Source organism: Vitis vinifera, chromosome 2 (genome assembly GCF_030704535.1).
Source record: "Vitis vinifera cultivar Pinot Noir 40024 chromosome 2, ASM3070453v1".
Classification (NCBI taxonomy): Eukaryota; Viridiplantae; Streptophyta; class Magnoliopsida; order Vitales; family Vitaceae; genus Vitis; species Vitis vinifera.
In genome coordinates, this window is record NC_081806.1 from 1,187,693 (window position 1) to 1,207,397 (window position 19,705).

Consider the following 19,705-nt stretch of genomic DNA (forward strand, 5'->3'; position numbering starts at 1 on the left):
GTCAATCTAGATTTGTTTTCAAAATATTCACCAAAATAATGTTCATGCCACATCAGCATCTACACATTATTACATTATTTTTAAAAAAAATTCATGACAAAACCGCATCTGTGGTTTTAAAAGCTACATTTGCTAATCATGGTTTTAATTTCTATAAAATAAAAATTATAATAGGATATTAGTTTGATAAATATTATGAAAAGTAATCCAAAATTTTATTTTTAAAAAGGGTTATTTTTCCGGTAAACTCCCAAACATACCCTTAAGTTTTCCACATTGAATGCCACAAAAGGAGGAACAGCTTACAAATTGCAGCACCTTGTGAGGACAGCCTACCTAAAATATCATGTGGGTCACCGTCATTTTAAATTATGGGGCTCCTAGGAACACGTTTTAAGGGACAAAATCCACAGAAGGGGTCAGTTGAACTGTTAAAGTCATCAGACTACCAACCAACTGGCTTTAAGAGGTGGGCTTAGGGTTCAATTCATGACCAAGATCAACGATCTAAAATGGCTGGCTTGATGCTAGAAGAAACTGGCATCCTCAAAGATGTTTTCAGTTTTCACAGTACTACACCAATTCAAATATTTGGAGAATTTAATTAGCATAGACTCACAAGCAAATCAGATATGGAGAAAAAGAAAGGGGCTAAAGGAGATGGATGGAAGGAAGGGTGCGGTTCTAGTTCTAGCAGCACAAGTTGAATCTATTGGGCTTTCTCCATTGGTTCCCAATCAATCAAAATGCCGATATTACTGACAGAAAAAATTCTTGACTACTATTGAACAGAGGATTCATTGTGCATGTACATGTAACATCAGTTAATTGTAACGCCCACCCTTCCTATAAAGATTTGTCTATTCCAGGTCAAACGGGTCCTCGAGTCTTTAACATGCATCTATACAATTGAGGTAAACCCACTATATATAATGTTAGAACTTCTTCCCTCATCTGATTTTGGATATCACAAACAACCATAGACTTACATTAAAATCAAGAATCGATTCTAATACCATTTATAATGATACTCTCTCTCCTCTGCAGATACGATTTGTTTTAGTCCAATAGGCCTTCACTATCACAGTTCAAAAAACTGCACTACATATATAATGTTATAAACTTTTTCCCTTATTGGAGATGAAATATCATATTAATATATCTTATACCACTAATAGACATTCAGTGGACAACAACACTTGGAAATAGATAAATGTCCTCTAGACCTAGAGTCAAGAAGACCTGTTCAGCCAGTAAAGGTTCCATTTACAATCAGACAGATTGATACCATATCATAGAATCGTCTCAAGGAATTTAGAAAAACAGTAGAAAAATGAAAATGGAATTCCATGGATAGGTCCAATCTCAATGTTTTTGTTTTTTCTGAATTTGTCTTAGGGGATGCTTCCAAAGACTTACAAGAAGAGAACCCAAAAGTCACCAAGAGGATAATACATTACCTCCATCAGAACCTTAATTCCTCACTACCAAAAACATCTCAGTTACAAGATAACTATAAGATCTCTCTATGTGGTTCTGAGGCATTGTTTCCATGCCTAATTAAATAATTTCAAATGCTTCAATAAACTTCAAGAATACTACACTTATTTCAACAGGCAAAATGAATTGAACTGGATTAGTTGTAATCAAGATAGCTCAACTTTTGAAGATGAAAATTTCCTCACCTCTTTTTATTTTTCTTTCTTCCCTTCACTTGTTTTTCTAAACTTCTAATCCTCTGACTTAGAACTGCTGTTGAAGATATTGGTTTGCCTTCAAACTTTGAGGGTTGAACTAGTGACTGAGCAGGTGATGAACGTGGCGATGAAGGCGGCAGTAACGGTGGCGATGAAGGGCCTTTCGGCATTAACGCTTTGAAATTTTTTAGTGCTTGTGATAAAGAGAAGGAAGTGCTGGGACTGGTTTTAGCAGGAGGTGGTGGAACAGGTATTTCAGGGATACCAAACATCTTCTTCACCGCAGGTTGTTTAACAGCTGTACAATTTTATTACACAAGTAAACGTTTATGGAAAAAAAATTATCATCAAGCAATTTTAAAAGTCAAGTTTGTTATTGAATAGACATCGCAAGAAGATAGTATTGTGCATGCGCCTTCTCGCACTCATAACTATGATCCTTTGGAAAAGGTTTTTCAAATGCTTGTCAATGAATTAAAAACTGCAAGGACTCACCAAATCCATAGGCGAGTGAGAACAAATTGGAGGGAATCCAATAACAAAATATACCCTGCAGAGAAACAAATAAAAAAAATAAACCGATCAATCTTGCATTGAAATGTGCTAAACTTTTCAAATGGAAGTCATTGAATGTGGGTATTATGAATATTGGATAGCTTAATACAGCCATGGAAAGAAGTCATAAATAAAGCAAAATTTAATTACACTGTTGAGTACCGATATAATACTAGTGAATATAAATTACTAAAAGTAAATAAAACTCAAATATCGTGTATGTAAAAGAAAAACCTGAAATCAACGTTTTCATGAGAATCATCTAGGGCATTTAAGATGCATTGTATGTTTTCTGATTTTGTTCAAACAATCTTTAACTCGGTTGTTTTTTAAAATGAGGAAACTAGCTTGTTTTGGGTAGCCACAATAAAAATACCTGCTGTGAAATAACAAATAAATAAATACGTGGAGAGCATTCTGTAGATTTGGTAATTAGATTGCAGGTGGGAGGTGGTGGCAGAGTGACGCTGATGAAAGAGTAAATGCACTTGTAGTCCTCTAGATTTGCAAGCATGCCTTGGTGCTAATGCAATTTTCTTTCCTATTTTCCAAGGTTTTATTTTTATTTCATGATTTTCCTTTTCAACATCGTTCTTTTGTTTTTGATCTTTTTAAAATTCAAAACAGACATTTGCGTTTGTTTCTAAAAAAAAAAAAAAAAAAAAACAATGCGTCCAAATGGGCCCTTGACTTTAGTTAAACACTGATCAAGGGCCCCTTATTCTTTTAAGATCGCAGGCCTCAGCAGTGAAAGACCATTGCCTCTACAAGCCCCTTTTTTCTCCACCCACAACAGTGCAATTCCAACCCTGAATGCTATTATAAGTAGGGACAGCTGTTTATTAGAGAAATAAGTAAATGAGGATGCCACATCAGAACAGACATTCATGGTGCAGCAGCTTTTTATCATTAGTTCAATAATAGATGTGTCCGAATGTACCTGAGCAAAATTCATGGTAAATGGAACTGAAAGAAAAGCAAGGGCCCTGGAGAATTTCTTCATGGTGCCAGCAGTAGGATTTCCTTGCATACCATCTTGCATGTTGAACTAAGAAAAGGCCAGAGATCAGTTAATTGAAAACAAATTAAAGGAAATGTACAAGACAAAGCAAACTGAGTGAAACAAGATATATACTTTTCTGTAGGCATGAAACAAGATAAACAAACAATACATAGTACCACACGAAACCCAAAAATGCACAGAAAATGAAGGACCCATCCATACTGATTCAACAAAGGAAAGCCTTTCATTCTTCCGACCAAGAAAAAGGCTTCAACTAAGGGATAGATGCATCCAAGATGCAATCACACCATGCCTTCTCATCAGCACTTGTTAATTGACCAAAATATTGAAAAGAACCAAAATGAAAACATAGATGAAAGGAGAACTATATGTAGATATACGTCATTAACTTAGGAAGTGATAGAATAAAACATAAGCCCTTCAAAGCAAGAATCTACAAGATGCTAAAATAAATGGTTCAACAAAAAAGTTGCCTACCTCCACTGTTATCAAGAATGTCAATCCCGCCAAAATTGGCATGATGTAAAAACTATCTGGAGTTGTTAGATCGGTAAACCATAATGCTCCTCCAGTTTTAAAAGATGGGACCTTTTGTACCATGTTTGAAATCTACAAATATAGAGATAACAGAAATAACTAAATTGCAGAAAACATCCAGCCAAAAATGAAACAACTAATTGTTTTCAAGATGCTATAGAAAGGAAAATATCTTACACCAAGAAAAAAACTGACGAAGACAGGACCTTGGATAATGAGTCCCTTCAATGGAGTGAAAGGAGTCACCCCGTACCTGCAGTTTCAAATATAAGAAAAAATGATTTTTTTTTTTTGGGGAACTAAAACTGCAGTATGAAATCAATGATAAAGGTTGATATTGGTCATACTAGCCATTTTCTCACCAAGCTTTGATCAAGAAAACATTTATGGTAATTTCACAAGTCTAGCTCATTAGTTGTCTTGTCTCCGCTTTACTCAAACTCCATACATTCTTTCAACAAGAGACCAGCTATTTGGCTTCTAAACTTACTTTCTAGGATATTTTGACTTGGGTTGCATTCCAATGTGTTTTTTAAATAATGAATTAATTTTTAAAAAAAATTCTATTCAAATTTTCTCTAAAGGGATGATTATCTTTTTTTCTTCTAAGAACGATCGCACAAATTTTGCCATACAGCTTTTTTCATACCATAGTTCATAATATTATAAAGCAAACAGATGGACGTCACTGCCACTCTATCTCTCACTTACATTCTCCAAAATGACAATGATAATAGAACACTTGAAGTGCTAGATCAAAATTCCTAAATCTTCTAATCAAATTTTTAATGATTGATTTAATTTCTCCCTATATCTCAATTAAATATTTTCTTGAAGACATCGATAAAACCCTTTTCCCAATAACATTTTACAAAAGGTTATAATTATTTACCTGTGTCTATCATTTCTGGAAGTTCATTTTCTACACCTTTTTGATCATTCTCTGAAATTTTAGAGTTTTCTTTAACCTCCTTACACACTATTCTCGGCTAGTCTAAACCACTTCTTTCTCTAAGTTTTTAAAGAGGCTATTAAATTGAATAATAAAATAATAAAAACAACTTGTTTTTATCTATTCTCTAAATTCTTAAATTAGTTATGATGATAAAACACTTAAAAGTTCTTAAACATCAATTTTCCAAATTAATTCGAACACTTAAATCATATTTAAAGAGTCATGAAATCTGGTAAAAGATAACTCTAATTCATAGCTGCAATTTTTCTAAGGCTATGTTTATTTCAGCACTGTAAAAAATAGCCCAGATTATTTGGGAGACATTCAATTTCTTACTCAAACTAATTTTATAATAAGTCACAGTTCAAATTTAATTTTACTTCACAATTTCTGAATCTTTTCCATGGCATTATATATACCTCTGACTCTTGTATTTTCCGTATTAATTCTTACACTTCCACAAAATCCCCATAGGTGGAACAAAAGTTGACACCAACTTTATATATAACCATGAGTCAACAACTAACATGGACTCAATTCACCAATTTTCATTTATGGAATACAGTGCAATAACATGGTAAACTGGAGTAGAGAACTCTTACAACAAATCCAATGCTGCACCATATTTTTGTTTAATTGTTATGAGTGATGACAATCATGAGATTACACCTCTCACAATATATTTTGGCATAGAGAGTTGTGTTTAATGTATTTAAAAAATTACAAACAAAAAGATAAATCAATAAATCCACACCAGATTTTCCATCAATATCAATAATTGGGGATAGTTTTTAATTTTTAATTTTATTTTAATAGGTAAAGAAAGACGAATATAAAGAAAAGAGGAAACACCAAAAACAGTGTCCTCAAAATATACAGGAAGTATACAGAAAAAGATCAATGATAATTGGGGACAGTGTTAAAACACAACCAAACCAAACAAATTATTTAAAGGGACATGAATATATTGCTTACTCTTTAAATATTTGCTGCATTCGTTTGTTACCTTCAGCCACTGCACTAGGTTCCATGCCCTGAAAAGATGAACATTAGTAGGGTAAGAAAAACAGTTTCTAAAAGAATATTAAAGTCCTACTGCAGTAATATGAGAAAGAACAAGATAGGTACAACTGTACAAGTCTATCATAGATGGTATTGACAAAGAGATCTTATTACATGCACAGCCCACCGAAAGCAGAACCACCTACCTTTTTCTTGGGATAAGTACAAGCAAAAGGAAACTAATGGTAGACAGTGCATGCATCTTTCAAGCATTGTGTTTAGGAGAGTCAGGCGAATAACAGGCAAGTAAAGTGGAATCTAGATCCAAGATAGCTGAACCTAATATAGAAATAAGGTTCTAATTCAGGCTATCTACTAGTCCTGCATGTTTAGATTGATCATCCAAAATGTTGAGTACATGATTTTCCACTAGAAATTTAGAATTATATGATGAAGTAAAGAATTTCACTGGGTAAGAGACACCGAAAGAGGTGTAAAGTATCGTCCACAAAATTAACAGATGGATGCTATAAATGAGTTGACAAGGTAGGCACAATATAGTTGGATACTCGTACCTTAGCTTGCATCTCTTCCCTTATAGCCTCCAAGTGTGGCCTCATCAACTACAGAAAACACATAAAAATAATTATAAACATGTTTAATCTCCAAAGCATAAGGGAGTAAATTAAATCATCAATAAACCAAATAAGGAAACAGTACCTAACAGCAAGGATAACATGAAAAGTTATATATATATATATATAAGAAGCATAGCCAAGTTTTGCAGTGGCAGTGTTTGGGGGAAGGATTTCTCATCCTTCTTTTTATTTACTTATTTCATGCAATAAAATGTTTATATTTAATCCACAGAGAGAGAGAGAGAGAGAGAGCACAGTGATGCTCATATTTTGCCCATCAGAAGTCAAAGCATTACTTCACCAAAAACAAAATTCAAGGCAAAAAAGTCAAAGGAAAAATTAGAAGGAAAAAAATCATATTGAAAAGTAGAACATAAGAAATTAGAAAAGAAATGACAACATTGAGCCATGAAAAGAGCCAAGTTTAGTGTGATATGATTTAAGAAAGGTTGGGTATTGTTAGATGAAATACAATAAGAGGATGCACGTAAATTCCATCTTATGCACATGTTGCTTTATAAGTTGCAACCATATCTAATCATTTATGTAAATTCCATCTTCTTCACGTTTTACTTTATAAGTGACACCCATATCCAATCACATCTATGAAAATGGATTTGTGGTCCAGCACAGGGGATCACATAAAAAAATTCCAACTAAAACAATGTCCAATCATATTGATTTTATTTTATTTTTTAATAGAGAACAAAAATATGCAAAAAAAAAAAAAAAGGTGCCTAACAAAAAGGGGTGCGATTCAATATGAAGGGACTATTTGAATTTCTTTAAGAACCTCCTCTATTGAACCAATTCATGCTCTTGACAGCTTCTCTGATTCTGGTTCGAAACGCACCCCTATACAAGCATGCCAAGGCCATCACAAGAAGACAAGAAAGACACCCGCATTAAGCCAAGCACTGGCACTCTACAAAATCTAACAAAAATTATCATCATCTTCACCTAAGTCACAAGCCAATAAACACAACATTTTAAGTACAATATTTTCCATAATGAATTATAGAGGCTCTACTCCCTCAAAGGTTTTTCTATTTCTTTGCTTCCAAATTATATAAAATAAACAAAATGGAGCCTTTGCCCAAACCTCATCTTTTACCCACAGAACCATCACACCGTCCAAGCATCAGCTTGGTCCAGCTAGGAAAAACCAAGACACAACAAACAGGTAAAAAACCATGCTCTCCAAGCTAGAAGCCCAATCAGCATGTGATTGACGTTTCCTCCATTCATTTGCATAATCCCATCCATGATTAAGCAAAATTCATGCAAGCACTATTGTTAAAATAAATGAAGCAAATATTCTATCAAGTTATAACAAAATAATTTACTCAACATGGAAGGATAAGTGCATCATGAAAAACAAACAAATAATACACCAACATATTAAAAAATGAAAAGGCTGCAGAAACAAGTAATACATCTTACAGTTAGTTTAGAAGTGGATTTCAGTTGATTTACTAGAAGCGGAACTGTCATCCCTCGAATCAAAAGAGTGGTTAGAGCTATGGAAGCTGCCCTGGAAGAAATAAAAGACATAATAAACAAAAGAAAATAGTTCAATTAGGAAAACAAATTTTTCCATGATAAAATCATGCCAACTGCCAGTTCCTGCTGATGTGGCTTAAACCTTAAAATGCAAATCCAGGCAAGGGCCCAACTTAAATTGCTTTCCCTATTCCTCTAAACCTGATTTGGCTGAATCAAAAAATTCCTCTGCAATAGATTTTCACAAATGAATAGGGAAAGTGGTGCTGAACAATCAAAGAAGTATTTTCCTAAATGAATTGATATATCCAACCGAATTAAGACCTTGTTCCTATTAAATAAGACCCAAAAAAAAAAAAAAGATTTACATCTTTTTCCCTTTGTATTGAAATGAGAGGTGCATATGTTTGGAATCCAAAAAATTTTAAAAATAGAAATAAAAATATAAAAAGAATAACTTTGAAGTTTGAAGCAACAATTAGCAAACTTCAAACAGGGCCCAAACACAATGCACAACCATCAGCAGTACAGTGTCTAGTTATTTTAACATCTAAAGAAATTTAAGAAATCAATTTCAAAACTATGTACATGTGCATATATGTTATGACAAATAAGCTTCGGTGACCAGCGCCTTACCAGCTCAAGCCAGTATAAGAATGAACACCACCAATTAAATGCTGCAGGATCCCAACAAGGAAGAAAGAATCTGCAGCAGCGATGCTGACTTCTGATGCAACATCCACAGTTGCATTTGCAATCAAGTCCACGGGTGTCTCTGCAATAACTCCTATATTTTCTGACCCTTCTCCAATTGCAGTAGACATATACCTACTGTACGAGGATCCAACTGCCACTTGATGAGACAATGGAGAAAAACCTTTCCCTTGAAAGAAGGCACCAAACCCTCCAGAAGTGTTGATTTTGCTTCCAAATGACCTCCGCAGAAGGAAGTCACTAATTCTCTGTGGAGATTGATAGGAGTCAGCAGAACGTTGTTTCCGATCTTCATCATGACTAATGTAACCAAAGGACGGGTGGATTCGCCGAGCGAGAAAACCTCCTCTAGTGATGACGCTTCGCCGATATGCCATCTCTTGGAAGAACAAAGTTCTCCTGACAAGAGCAAAGTTCACAAAAATAAAATCACTGGATAAGAAAATTAGAACATAAAGTCGCAGCAGTCTGTTTGGTTGTTGAGAATATAAAATCATTGAAAAAAAATAACTATATATAACCATAGTCATCTGTTTGCCTGCAGAGAAAACGAAGAAAAGAAAAAGAATTGCGCCGTCTTGACCTCCAAGGACTGAAAAGTGAACCTCAAGGAGCAAAATAGTTGAGCTAGATTGCATGCCTTTGCACTTCGAAAAGACGACAAACCTAAGATCCGAAGTCGAAGTTCTTTTCTTTTCTTTTCCAACATTTTCTCAACAACCAAACGGATATTATTAGAACGTTCATGCAAATTGTCAATTAAAAAAAACCTAGAAATGCAGGGTGATGAACAAATAAGCAAAAAAAACACAAATGATTCTGATGTTTTCAATCCTCAAAAAAAAACACAAAAAAATCGCTTCTTTCATAACATTAAATTCTAAATTCAATTCAAAATTTAAAATAAAAATAAAAGATAGAAACAAATGAAACGGATATTGCAAACGATGGATTCAGAGAGATCATTGACATACCCTGGATGCCTCTCCTATGGAGTCTCTGACGTATGCGCGCGTCTGGAAATCTAAAGAAGAGAGGGGTTAGCACAGGGCTAACGAGGGTTTAGTATCCCCTACAGTACCCTCACTGTACAATTCGTACATTCATCGGTAAGGGGCAGACTGGGGATTTTAATAAAAAGTTTTTATTGTATTTTAAATTCTTACCACAGTAAACCTATGAGAGAATCAATTGAAATCCAATTAGATTAAGCTAAAGTTTTAGGATAAAGAGCACCTAAATTGGAGGTCTTAGAATGATATTAATATTATTACATCTTCACAATTAAAATTAATATTATAGTTTCAAATTTTTCTAATGAAGAAATCACAACACACTTTAGTAATATATTTTGTACTTGTAATTTTAAACTAAATTACATTGATTTATCATAAATATTTTATTTCAATTAAAATTTGATTATTTACTGTATACAAGGATCCCTTCTAAACATCCACGGACAAATTAGTAAGCTCAAAGATCCCCGCTAAGCATTCACGAACAAATTAGTAAGTTCAAGGATCCCTACTAAGCATCCACGAACAAATTAATAAGTTTAATTCTTATTTGATATACATAATGAACTCGTAAAAAAAAATTTGATAGTATTTTTACATATTTATAAAAAGAATTTTGATAGTATTTTTATATATTTATAAAATTACCTATAAGTGATTATTCAATAATGATAATAATAATAATAATGAGAACTCCCTCCTTACCTAACATCATCCAATCGGCACCGCCACATATGAAATTAACCATTCCTGCAATGCCATTGTACAAAATTTAGGTGTATAGAACCCCCAAAGCATAATGGGCCCATAACTGCAATTTGTATTGACAAACAAATCACAGTTGTGAGGCAAAGTGGAAAGAACCAGCAGGCTCCACTCCAACTCAACTTCATATTCTTTCGGTTTCTCATGTTTGATCTAAGCCTAGTCCATCAACCATTACTTAGTTCCTTCTGTCAAACATAATACCATATACATATACAAAAAGAAAAGCCAAAAAATGGTCTATGACAATGATGTTGATGATGGCGATGATGATAGTATTGCAGATGATGATACCGATGAGCACGGTGTCCCCAACGATGATGCGTCCGGTGAATTCCTGCAGACGGGGCAAGTGGGGTTCATCTTTAGCCATTCATCCACGCAATCAACATGGAAACAATGGTTGCATTCCGGGATGGTCCTGATGGTGTCTTTGGGCTGGTACTCGGACAGGCAGATTGGGCAAGTGCCATCACTGGGCTTGGGCAGGCGCATACTCTCACCCAGCACTGTTTTAGGGTAAGATTCGATGGTCGGCCCATCGAGGCCCATCACAACCACGGCGGGCAGGGGCCCAATCGAGATTGCAAAGTCGGTATCCGAGCGGTGGCGTCGCCGTGCATAAGTCCGGATCCGGCCGCAGATGCAACATGAAATCCCAATAAGGCATAAGAGCCCAGGTATTCCAATGCCTATTATAAGTCCGTACTTTGCACTCCTTGGAAGACCTGCAAATGAGAAACTAAATTTTGATCACCAAGAGGAACTTAGTATCAATTATGCCAGTTTGGGAACAAAAAAAAAAGGCAAGTACAAGTATTTTTCCTTAGGAGGTTTATAGATTGTTTAATTACATCATAAAATATGCCAAGAAATCTATTTGCTGAACCAGACAAATTTCATGAGCAGTCGTGGCATGATTCACGATTAGAAGTCCATAGAGACATTTCAATAGGGAGTAGTCAAAATTTCTTTACATTTCCAAGCCCTAAAAGTCAGCCAATTTTTCTTCCTCTAAGTAACCCTTCTACCCACTTCGACCCATTCCAACTTTCATTTAAAATTGTATAATCTTAAAATAAAAATAAAAACTATATATAAATAAGCTAAAGAGTTACCATAATTTATTTTATTCTAGCATGCATGCCCCACCATCCTTTTCTCACCTGTAGTGGTTGAACTGTTTAAATATACACTAAAATGACATTTGTTTTATTAATCTAAAGTCTGAATAGATCTAAGTGCCTAAAATTTAATCAACAATATTTCACTTAAAAGTGAAATTTTTTATTTTTATATTTAAATAAAATATCTAAATATAAAAATTAAGATTTAAAAAAAGGCTTAATTGGCTAATAATAAAGGAGTATCTGTTGCTTTATATTATTTGGTTTTATACGGTGCCGTGTGGATTGTCCCAAAGACTTGGGAGTTTTCCACAATTGGGGGGCTGTGCTAAAATTTTGACTAAGGGTGTTGACTGGAGTAAATGCTGTGGTTGGGCTCCACTTTTCTTCAATATTAAGTGGAAATTTCAAGGTGGGCAGCCTCATCCGAGTAGGACAGGCCAATGAGACTCCTACCAGAGCTTGGTTTTCTTCTAGGAAATTTCCAGACCACTCATGTTAAATAAAGCTTCTCACTGACTATTCTTGGTACGCAAGTTAGCGGCAAATCCATGTGCGGTTTGGGAGACACTCTGCCTTTGGTAGGTGTGGAATGGAAATAGAATGGGAATGGAGTTAAATCCGGCATCAAAATCTCTCATAAGACAAAAATTAAAACTAGAGAAATACCTATGAAATATTTTTGTAATTTAGTCGGTAATTTTCTTTTTCAAATAAATTATTAGACTTTTTCTATTACTCCACTCTCTGGGTTCTAAAAGATTCTAAAATTTTAGGTATGGATAAACTCACCCCAAATTGTACGAAATCCTAGATGTAGATGGACACCACAAAATTTGATCGGAACCGAATAGAAAAGAGAGGGAGAAACTCGGACATCCTCTGAGGTGGAATTGATTTTTTAACATGAGTCATCTTGTGGAGCTCAGATAACTCATCCCGTGGTTTGAAAGATGTTTTCCCATTTGTAGCTTATTCTTATAAAAAATCAAATATTAATTATGAATATGATATCCTTTAAAAAATAATAAAATTCTTGAATTTGTCCAAACAGACCTCTCATCCGTCGTGTCAATGTAGTCTTAAAAATTGAATAGCTTTTTATGACACGTAGACAAAAAATGTCCACTTATTATATGCGTATGAATAAAAAATACGATTTTTCGTATCTTAGGTGAAATAAATGGAATGACAAAACACAAAGACATTACTTCTATGCCGACGTTTTCCAAAATAAATAAGCTTTGTTTTCGAAATAAAACTAAAAAAGGGACAAGAGGAAGGGGTGATAGCTTAATTATCTAAGTAAAGACGGCACCAAACTTAAAAGATTGGGTCCAATAAATACAACAATGGTCTGATTGCACTCATTTCCATTGAAAGAATCCTAATATTCTGTAAATAATATTTTTGGGGCTTGAATGTGAGTTTGGAGGAGGTTGCTGTTGAGTGACCCAAAAGAAGATGATAGGATACTTTGAACTTTGCATATGACCTCAAAAAACTGGAGGAAATAAGACCTTGTATAAATTTAATTCTTTGAAACAACCTTCTTTGAAATTTTATCTTTGAGAAAGTAATTACGATGAAAAAATTTGCAAGTGAGTTCAAAAAATTGGAGTAAGTTATCGAGCGGGGTGGAATCGATGATCTCCCATGGACCTTACTAATGAATCCATAGGGGAAGGAATTTCAATAAATTAATTATAATGAAATATGAATAAAAGAGCACTCACCATGGCTGCTAGCCTTGGAGGATTCGATCTCAGAGTCCGTACCCCTCTTGAATCCGCAAGTTATTCCTTCTTGTTCACAAGCTCCGCAATTGGGTTCATCCCATTTTAGCTCAAGAGAGCCAAACCGTGAAACGGAAACTAAAACTGTCTTAATTTCTTTGCACTGACTATGCAAATAATAAGAAAATGAAGCTTCCGTACTTCTCGATTCATCGAGGGCAACAATCGTGTGGTTGGTTTCATTAACGCAATCGTTGGACCAGAGCTCGAATTCCTCCGAGAACTCAGTCGAGTTATCCATGTTGCAGCTGAGTAGCCTGAGGTTCCTTTGTCGACGTGGAGCTTCTTGGAATGGAGAATCCGAAAGGCTGAAGTTCAGCAATCGTTTCGGAATGCAATTGTCTGGATCCTTGATCCTTATCCTTTGTGTGTCGTATCTTATTGACTGGACGATGAAATCTCCGGCCGATGGAAGCTTGAGGACTGGTTGGCTGTTGTTGCAGGTGAGGCCAAAGCCCTGGCTGAACCCACAGCCACAGCTGGAAGAGCCGTTGATGTAGAAAGGAAAGTGGACCTCTGGCCCGTTGAGCGAGCAGTGATTCTGGCAGGCTCCAGCAGGTCTGAGGAAGAAGAAGAGCAGGAAGGAAGAGAAGAGAATTTCCAAGGCTTTCATTTTTTCATGAGAAAACTGTAGAACTGGGATTGGAGCTTGTGTGTGCCCGACGGAAAGGTGGCAAGTTTATAGAGATTTTAATAATAAATTAATAATTACTATTAAAATCGGAAAAATTCAAAGACCATTTGGTCAACTGAATATAGAGAGAAAGGACACATTAGGTCTGTGGTGGATACAGAGAGAGTCCAGCATTATTGATGGGGAAGAGATGGGAATCCGTCTCTCATGGTTTTTGGTTCTTGATTCAAGTCCAAAAGGGTCTTTATCATATCAGCTGTTTTATTTTATTTTATTTTATTTTCTCATTTTCAAGTTCTTTTATTTTTCTTTTTCTGGGTAATTGCTTATAAGCATGGATCACACAGTCAAAACCGTGTCGAAGAAAGATGAATTTTTTTTATTTGAATAACTGGAATTAGAAAGGGAACATATAAGAAAGAGGAGAGGAAGGGGGCCAAACGAGACTGTTGGTTTGTTGAGCTGCCACGCTTTCTACGTAAATTTCCCCACTTCACTTTCAATTCTTGCTTTTTGACTGCTTCTGATTTGATAAGTAATGGCTAGTCAAGACTATCAATTCTTGAATCCAAGAATGATATGCTCCGTCAAAAGTAAGAAAAAGTATGCGTTACCAATGCATAAGGTGTAGATCTACAGCATCATGATTATGTAAATTTTTAATTAAATCCATAATGATTTTGAAAAGTATTTTTAATTTTTTTAATATTTAAAATATTTTATATTTTAAATATTAAATATGTTAAAAATATTTCATAAAATCATTATTAAACACATTTTTAATATTATTATTTTTTAAAATAAAAATAATTATATCATTTCAATTTTATGTGCCTATAAATTTTTATGAATTTTTATATGATATATTTTGAATGAATATATTTAAAGTTGGATTGAGATATAAATAAAGTATAAAAGTAAATTTTGTAATTTATCCTGAGTAAAATCCACTTCCATTCTCACGCCTCAAAGTGTCAAAAATATTCTTTTAAAATTGAATTTTATATTTCAAAATCATATTTTAAAAATATCATTTTATTGAAATAAAAAATTAATTTGGTAATTTTTAAAACCTTAATTAAATAAAATTTTATTTTCCTTGTCAACTAGCGTGGATCTCCATTTTTCAAAAGATGGATAAATAAGATAAAAAAATATAAAGTTATGTCAAAAAAAATTGTGTTCCGCTTTCAATATAAAGTAATTGAAATCAATAAAGAATATATACTACTTCCTCCAATTAGCTAATTAAGTATATTTAAAAAAATAAAAAATAAATATATACTCTGTTTTTTTGTGATTGGCTTGATCTCAGCAACCTTGGAATTCATGTTATCACGTGTTGTCCTCGTGTCTACCGACTCGATGAAAACGACCACGATGAGTCAATGAGTGGCGTGTGAACAGAGACTTTTTTTATGAGAAACCAAACGGTCATTTTTAGGGTCTCTTTAGAGGCTTTAATACGGCACCCGGCACCACAGGTGAGAAACTGTGGCAATTTTTCAGGACATTTAAGCCACCATTGGTCACACGACGGTGTAGTCTTGTGCAGACCACATTGCTCAACGTTGACCACCTCCCATTATTTGAGATTTCCCATGAAAAACCATCCACCGCCATCTCTAGTGTTGATATTTGCCGCTTCAGGTTCACTATATATATACGTATAGCCAAGATTTTGGGTGGGCACTGTAGGGGTGGTGCAATTTTCAAACTTGATTGGGAAGATCGTTGTCGAATTCCATCAAGGTTAGAATGTAAATGATTAAATAGGTTTCATGTATCAGATTGATGGAAGACGGTGCGTAGGCTCCCATCTACATCATTTGCCATGCATTTAGGTTTGAAACCATGAAAGTGGGAAGCTTCTTGTTGAATCTAGAAGCTTTGTGCTGATGCCATATCAGAGAGGTTTATAGATTTTGTATCGGGTTTTGATCATCTTATTTATAATAATAAAAATTTTATAACTATATAATATAAATTCAAATATAATGAGAGATTTGTGGATTTTGAATTGGTTTTGACCATCTCATGTAGGAAGAGTTATGAATCTTGTATTGTATTACGATATCCTCCGGTCATTGCATTATATATAAAGAGATTGGGAATCTTTGATGGAGTTTGACCATTTTATTACAAGTATGGAGATAATAGTACATATGGAAAGACTTGAGAGTTTTGGATTGGGTCCAACCATATCATCTAAAAACAATTAATGCTCAATGTGATACATATTAAATTAAAAATTATCTTATTTGAAAATCAATTGATGTTTAATGAAAATAAGTTAATAAGAAATGTTTTTATCTCTTCTCAAAATCATTTTCGAATCGACTTTTATCATGCTTTCATATATTATTAAGCTAATAATTACAATTAAAATTTTAAATTAATTTTTATTATAAATAAATAAATAAATACGCATAGTCAAATAGGCAATCTAATGTTTAGTGCATGTGAATTCATATCTAGGCATAAAAAGGTTAATCACAAATAAGAAATCATTTGATTAATAATTAAAAAACAAATAAAAGTTACATTCAAATAATATTTACTTATATGTACTTTCATACTTGTAAGTGAAGAAAATAACTTTGATACTCCGTTAATGTTTATTTGAATATACTTTTATTTTTATATTTTGTACAAAAATATATAGATTTAGTGGGTATTCGATAAATCAATTTAATAACTTAAAGTGATTCAATAACTTAATTTAAGTCATTAAGTAAATTATGTACGTTTAATAAAATAACTTAATGGTATGACTTAAAGTCAACAATAATTTTACGATGATAAATATATCAATTTGATAACTTAAAATTTATTTATAATTTAAAATAAGTATTAAGTTTTATTAAATACTTAAACTTTTAAAAATCAAATCGATCCATTTATAATCCTCCGTTGATTGGATTAACGGACCATCCAATTGGAAACGGTAACAAAATACATAGGCTATTAGAAATGGTTGTAATATATGTATAAATATTGCATACCATCTAATTGTATCTTTTCCTCTATGAAAAAGAAAAAAAAAAAAAGAACTTGTGTCTGTCACTTTACCTAAGATCTAAGCATCGTCATCTTTGTATAAATCGTGGAGTAAATATACTTCCACATGAATTCTTTTGTTAGCGATCCTTTCCCGGCCATAGTGTCTCACATGAGTCTGAATTTTAAATTCCCACATCGGAAAACTTTCAGAAATTTTAAATTTTGAGAGAGTAACAATTTTTAAAATGATTGCTTTTTCAATACAAATCACTAAAAGTTACGGTATCTTATTAAAAAATAGAAAACATAGTCCAGAGGCCAATTACGTTTGTCCAAAGGAAAGAAAATGAGTTAATAACGTTGTTGGACTGAAATGAGAAATCGAGGTTTGAAAACACGTGCTAAAGTCTCTCGTGTCATGTTTTAGTACCATTGTGGTAAAACATGAACCATCCACACAGCACCCATGTGAGTTTAAATTTTTGCAGTCTCACCAACGAACCATACGAAGCCATGGTTGTTTGTACGTCTAGGGGTGGTTGATAAAAGAAGAAGAAGTCGTGGAATTATCAACCCCCATTCATTTAATCTTCAGAAAAGTCTGGTGACCACAAAATCCCGAGAGAGAGAGAAAAAAAATAGCCTAGAAGGATAAATGTCATTGGAAATTTGGAATGACATGCTTCGTTAAAGTGAACCAGTAATCTCCCCGAATTCGCCGCCGTCCCATATTTGAAAAACGTAACGCAACAGTTTTATGATCTAGAAACCTTGAATAGGACTTGAGTGCAGACTTGTACTTAGATCTCGTCGGTAGATCTACATAAACGAAGCTTCCCATTGAGTAGGTTTTTCCTGTTTCTTAAGATGAATGAACGTGGTAGACATAACCCATATTTGGAGACATATTTGGACTGCCTCTTCAAAAGTCGTGAGATTTTTTTTTTTTTAAATAATAAAATAATTTCAATCTCAATCTTGTGAAGCTATCTCAACCTTCAACTTAAATAAAAAAATAAAATAAAAAAAGTTAGACTCTGTTTGAAAAATAATTTCGAAAATAATTTTTAAAAACGATTTTTGAAATTTGTTTTTTTAATGTTTTGTAAAACAAATGTTTTGAAAACATAAAATATTTTAACATGTTTTTAATATTTTTAAAAATAATTTTTATATTCATTGTTTTATTTTTAAACATTCTATTTTGATAATTATTTTTTAAATTAATTTTTATAAAATAGATGAAAATAATTAAAATATATTTTTTGAAAATATCATATTTTATGTTTTTAATAATATAAAATAAAAAACATTTTTTTTATTAAACATATATTTTTTTTCTAAAAATTTAAAAAATATTATTAAAAACAAATTCCAAACATAACCTATCCTTATTCATCCGCATTGAGATTTCAAAGACATTTTCTAAATGTCCTCCGCCTGGTGAATGGTGTAAGCCCTAACCGAGTCATATCTTTACATGTCTAATATTAATGCTGGTGTTGAAAGTAAAAACCCTTCAAAATCAATTATTTAGATGGCTACGTTTGGTCAATTAAGCAATAAACGAAGAGAAAAAACTACGTAAAAAACAAGGAATGAGTCCACGGAAATTTTTTTCTACCAACTCACGAAATTAATAATAAAGAAATCGATTGACAATATAGCTTTTAAAAAATAAATAAACGAAAATGAAAAGAGAGAGACTGTTCCAATGAGACGAATTCAAGAATGGACTGCAACTGCGACCTTATCTCAGCAGTAGTAAGAATTTTGGTGGCCGAGAGGAACACAGCCAATGTGTATTTGCTTTCTCATGCTTATGTCATGTATTATTTATGGACTCAATATCAATATGCCATTATACATAAAAAAAAAAAAAAATTGCCTTAGAGCCGGTTTGCCGATGATTGTGAGAAATATTTATGAACCTTTTGGCGTTTGAAAACAAAAATTTTAACTATTAAAAAAATATAAAAATACTTTATAAAATTATTATCAAACATATTCTAAATGTGAGTGATAAAAAAGTCGAAGTTGATTTTGAAAAATACTTTTAAAAAAAGTTATATTTAAAAAAGAAATACTTTTAAAAGGTTAAAAAAATATTTACAATATTTTTTTTAAATCACTTAATAGATGACTTTTTTAATAAAATGCTTCTAAAAGAAAATATTTTAATTAAAAACAAGGTAATTATAGATACCCTCAAACTTGCTCCAATTATGTTGCACTTGGTCAATTTGTTTAATTAAAATATAAAAAAACAACTAAAAAGTTGACTATGAACACAACCGATAACTTTCAAAGAGTAATCAACAAGAGAGATTCTAATATACATTTAGATTGAATGCATCAATATTAACTTAAGAAATGGAAAACGGTGATTGTTGAAGTTATTAAAAAATGTGAAGAAGTCACTAGACGAGCATTTAAAGCCCATACCAAATAGGTGGGGATAAAAAATATGTATCTATTAAAGCGACTTAAGAGCTGTATCATAACTTCAATATTAATTTTTTGATCAAGTTTTGACAATTTCATCTAAAAACTAATTGATATTTAGCGATAATAGACCAAGCCTTTTATGACATTCAACCACCATCATTTAAGTGACTCATTAACGTGCTTAAAAGCATCATTATCGCACCCCCAACAACTCCTTATGTACATTATTTTACCATTGTGTTATTACGCTAATATATTAGCATTAAAGTTTCCATATAACAACACTCATTA

At 33.0% G+C, this 19,705-nt stretch overlaps 2 protein-coding genes across 4 annotated transcripts; both read right to left on the reverse strand.

Moving 5' to 3' along the window:
* Nucleotides 1–1,326: 1,326 nt before the first annotated feature.
* On the reverse strand, nt 1,327–9,723 carry LOC100266802 (mitochondrial inner membrane protein OXA1). 3 transcript variants are annotated; one of them, XM_059742479.1, is made up of 10 exons: nt 9,600–9,723; nt 8,548–9,024; nt 7,852–7,942; nt 6,346–6,393; nt 5,744–5,802; nt 3,991–4,066; nt 3,754–3,885; nt 3,193–3,300; nt 2,193–2,247; nt 1,327–1,995 (listed from the first exon to the last, which is right to left on the reverse strand). In XM_059742479.1, the coding sequence occupies exons 2-10, from the start codon at nt 9,000–9,002 to the stop codon at nt 1,682–1,684; spliced, it is 1,338 nt and encodes a 445-aa protein (XP_059598462.1). In that variant the 5' UTR covers nt 9,003–9,024; nt 9,600–9,723; the 3' UTR covers nt 1,327–1,681. The 3 variants fall into 3 exon arrangements, with proteins under 3 accessions (XP_059598462.1, XP_059598467.1, XP_059598464.1); XM_059742484.1 differs by having other exon boundaries at nt 8,548–9,021; nt 9,596–9,681; XM_059742481.1 differs by lacking the exon at nt 9,600–9,723 and adding an exon at nt 9,147–9,397.
* A 689-nt stretch (nt 9,724–10,412) lies between these two features.
* On the reverse strand, nt 10,413–14,294 carry LOC100244486 (RING-H2 finger protein ATL20). Its single transcript, XM_002265958.4, has 2 exons — nt 13,270–14,294; nt 10,413–11,134 (listed from the first exon to the last, which is right to left on the reverse strand). The coding sequence occupies exons 1-2, from the start codon at nt 13,940–13,942 to the stop codon at nt 10,647–10,649; spliced, it is 1,161 nt and encodes a 386-aa protein (XP_002265994.1). The 5' UTR covers nt 13,943–14,294; the 3' UTR covers nt 10,413–10,646.
* Nucleotides 14,295–19,705: the final 5,411 nt, after the last annotated feature.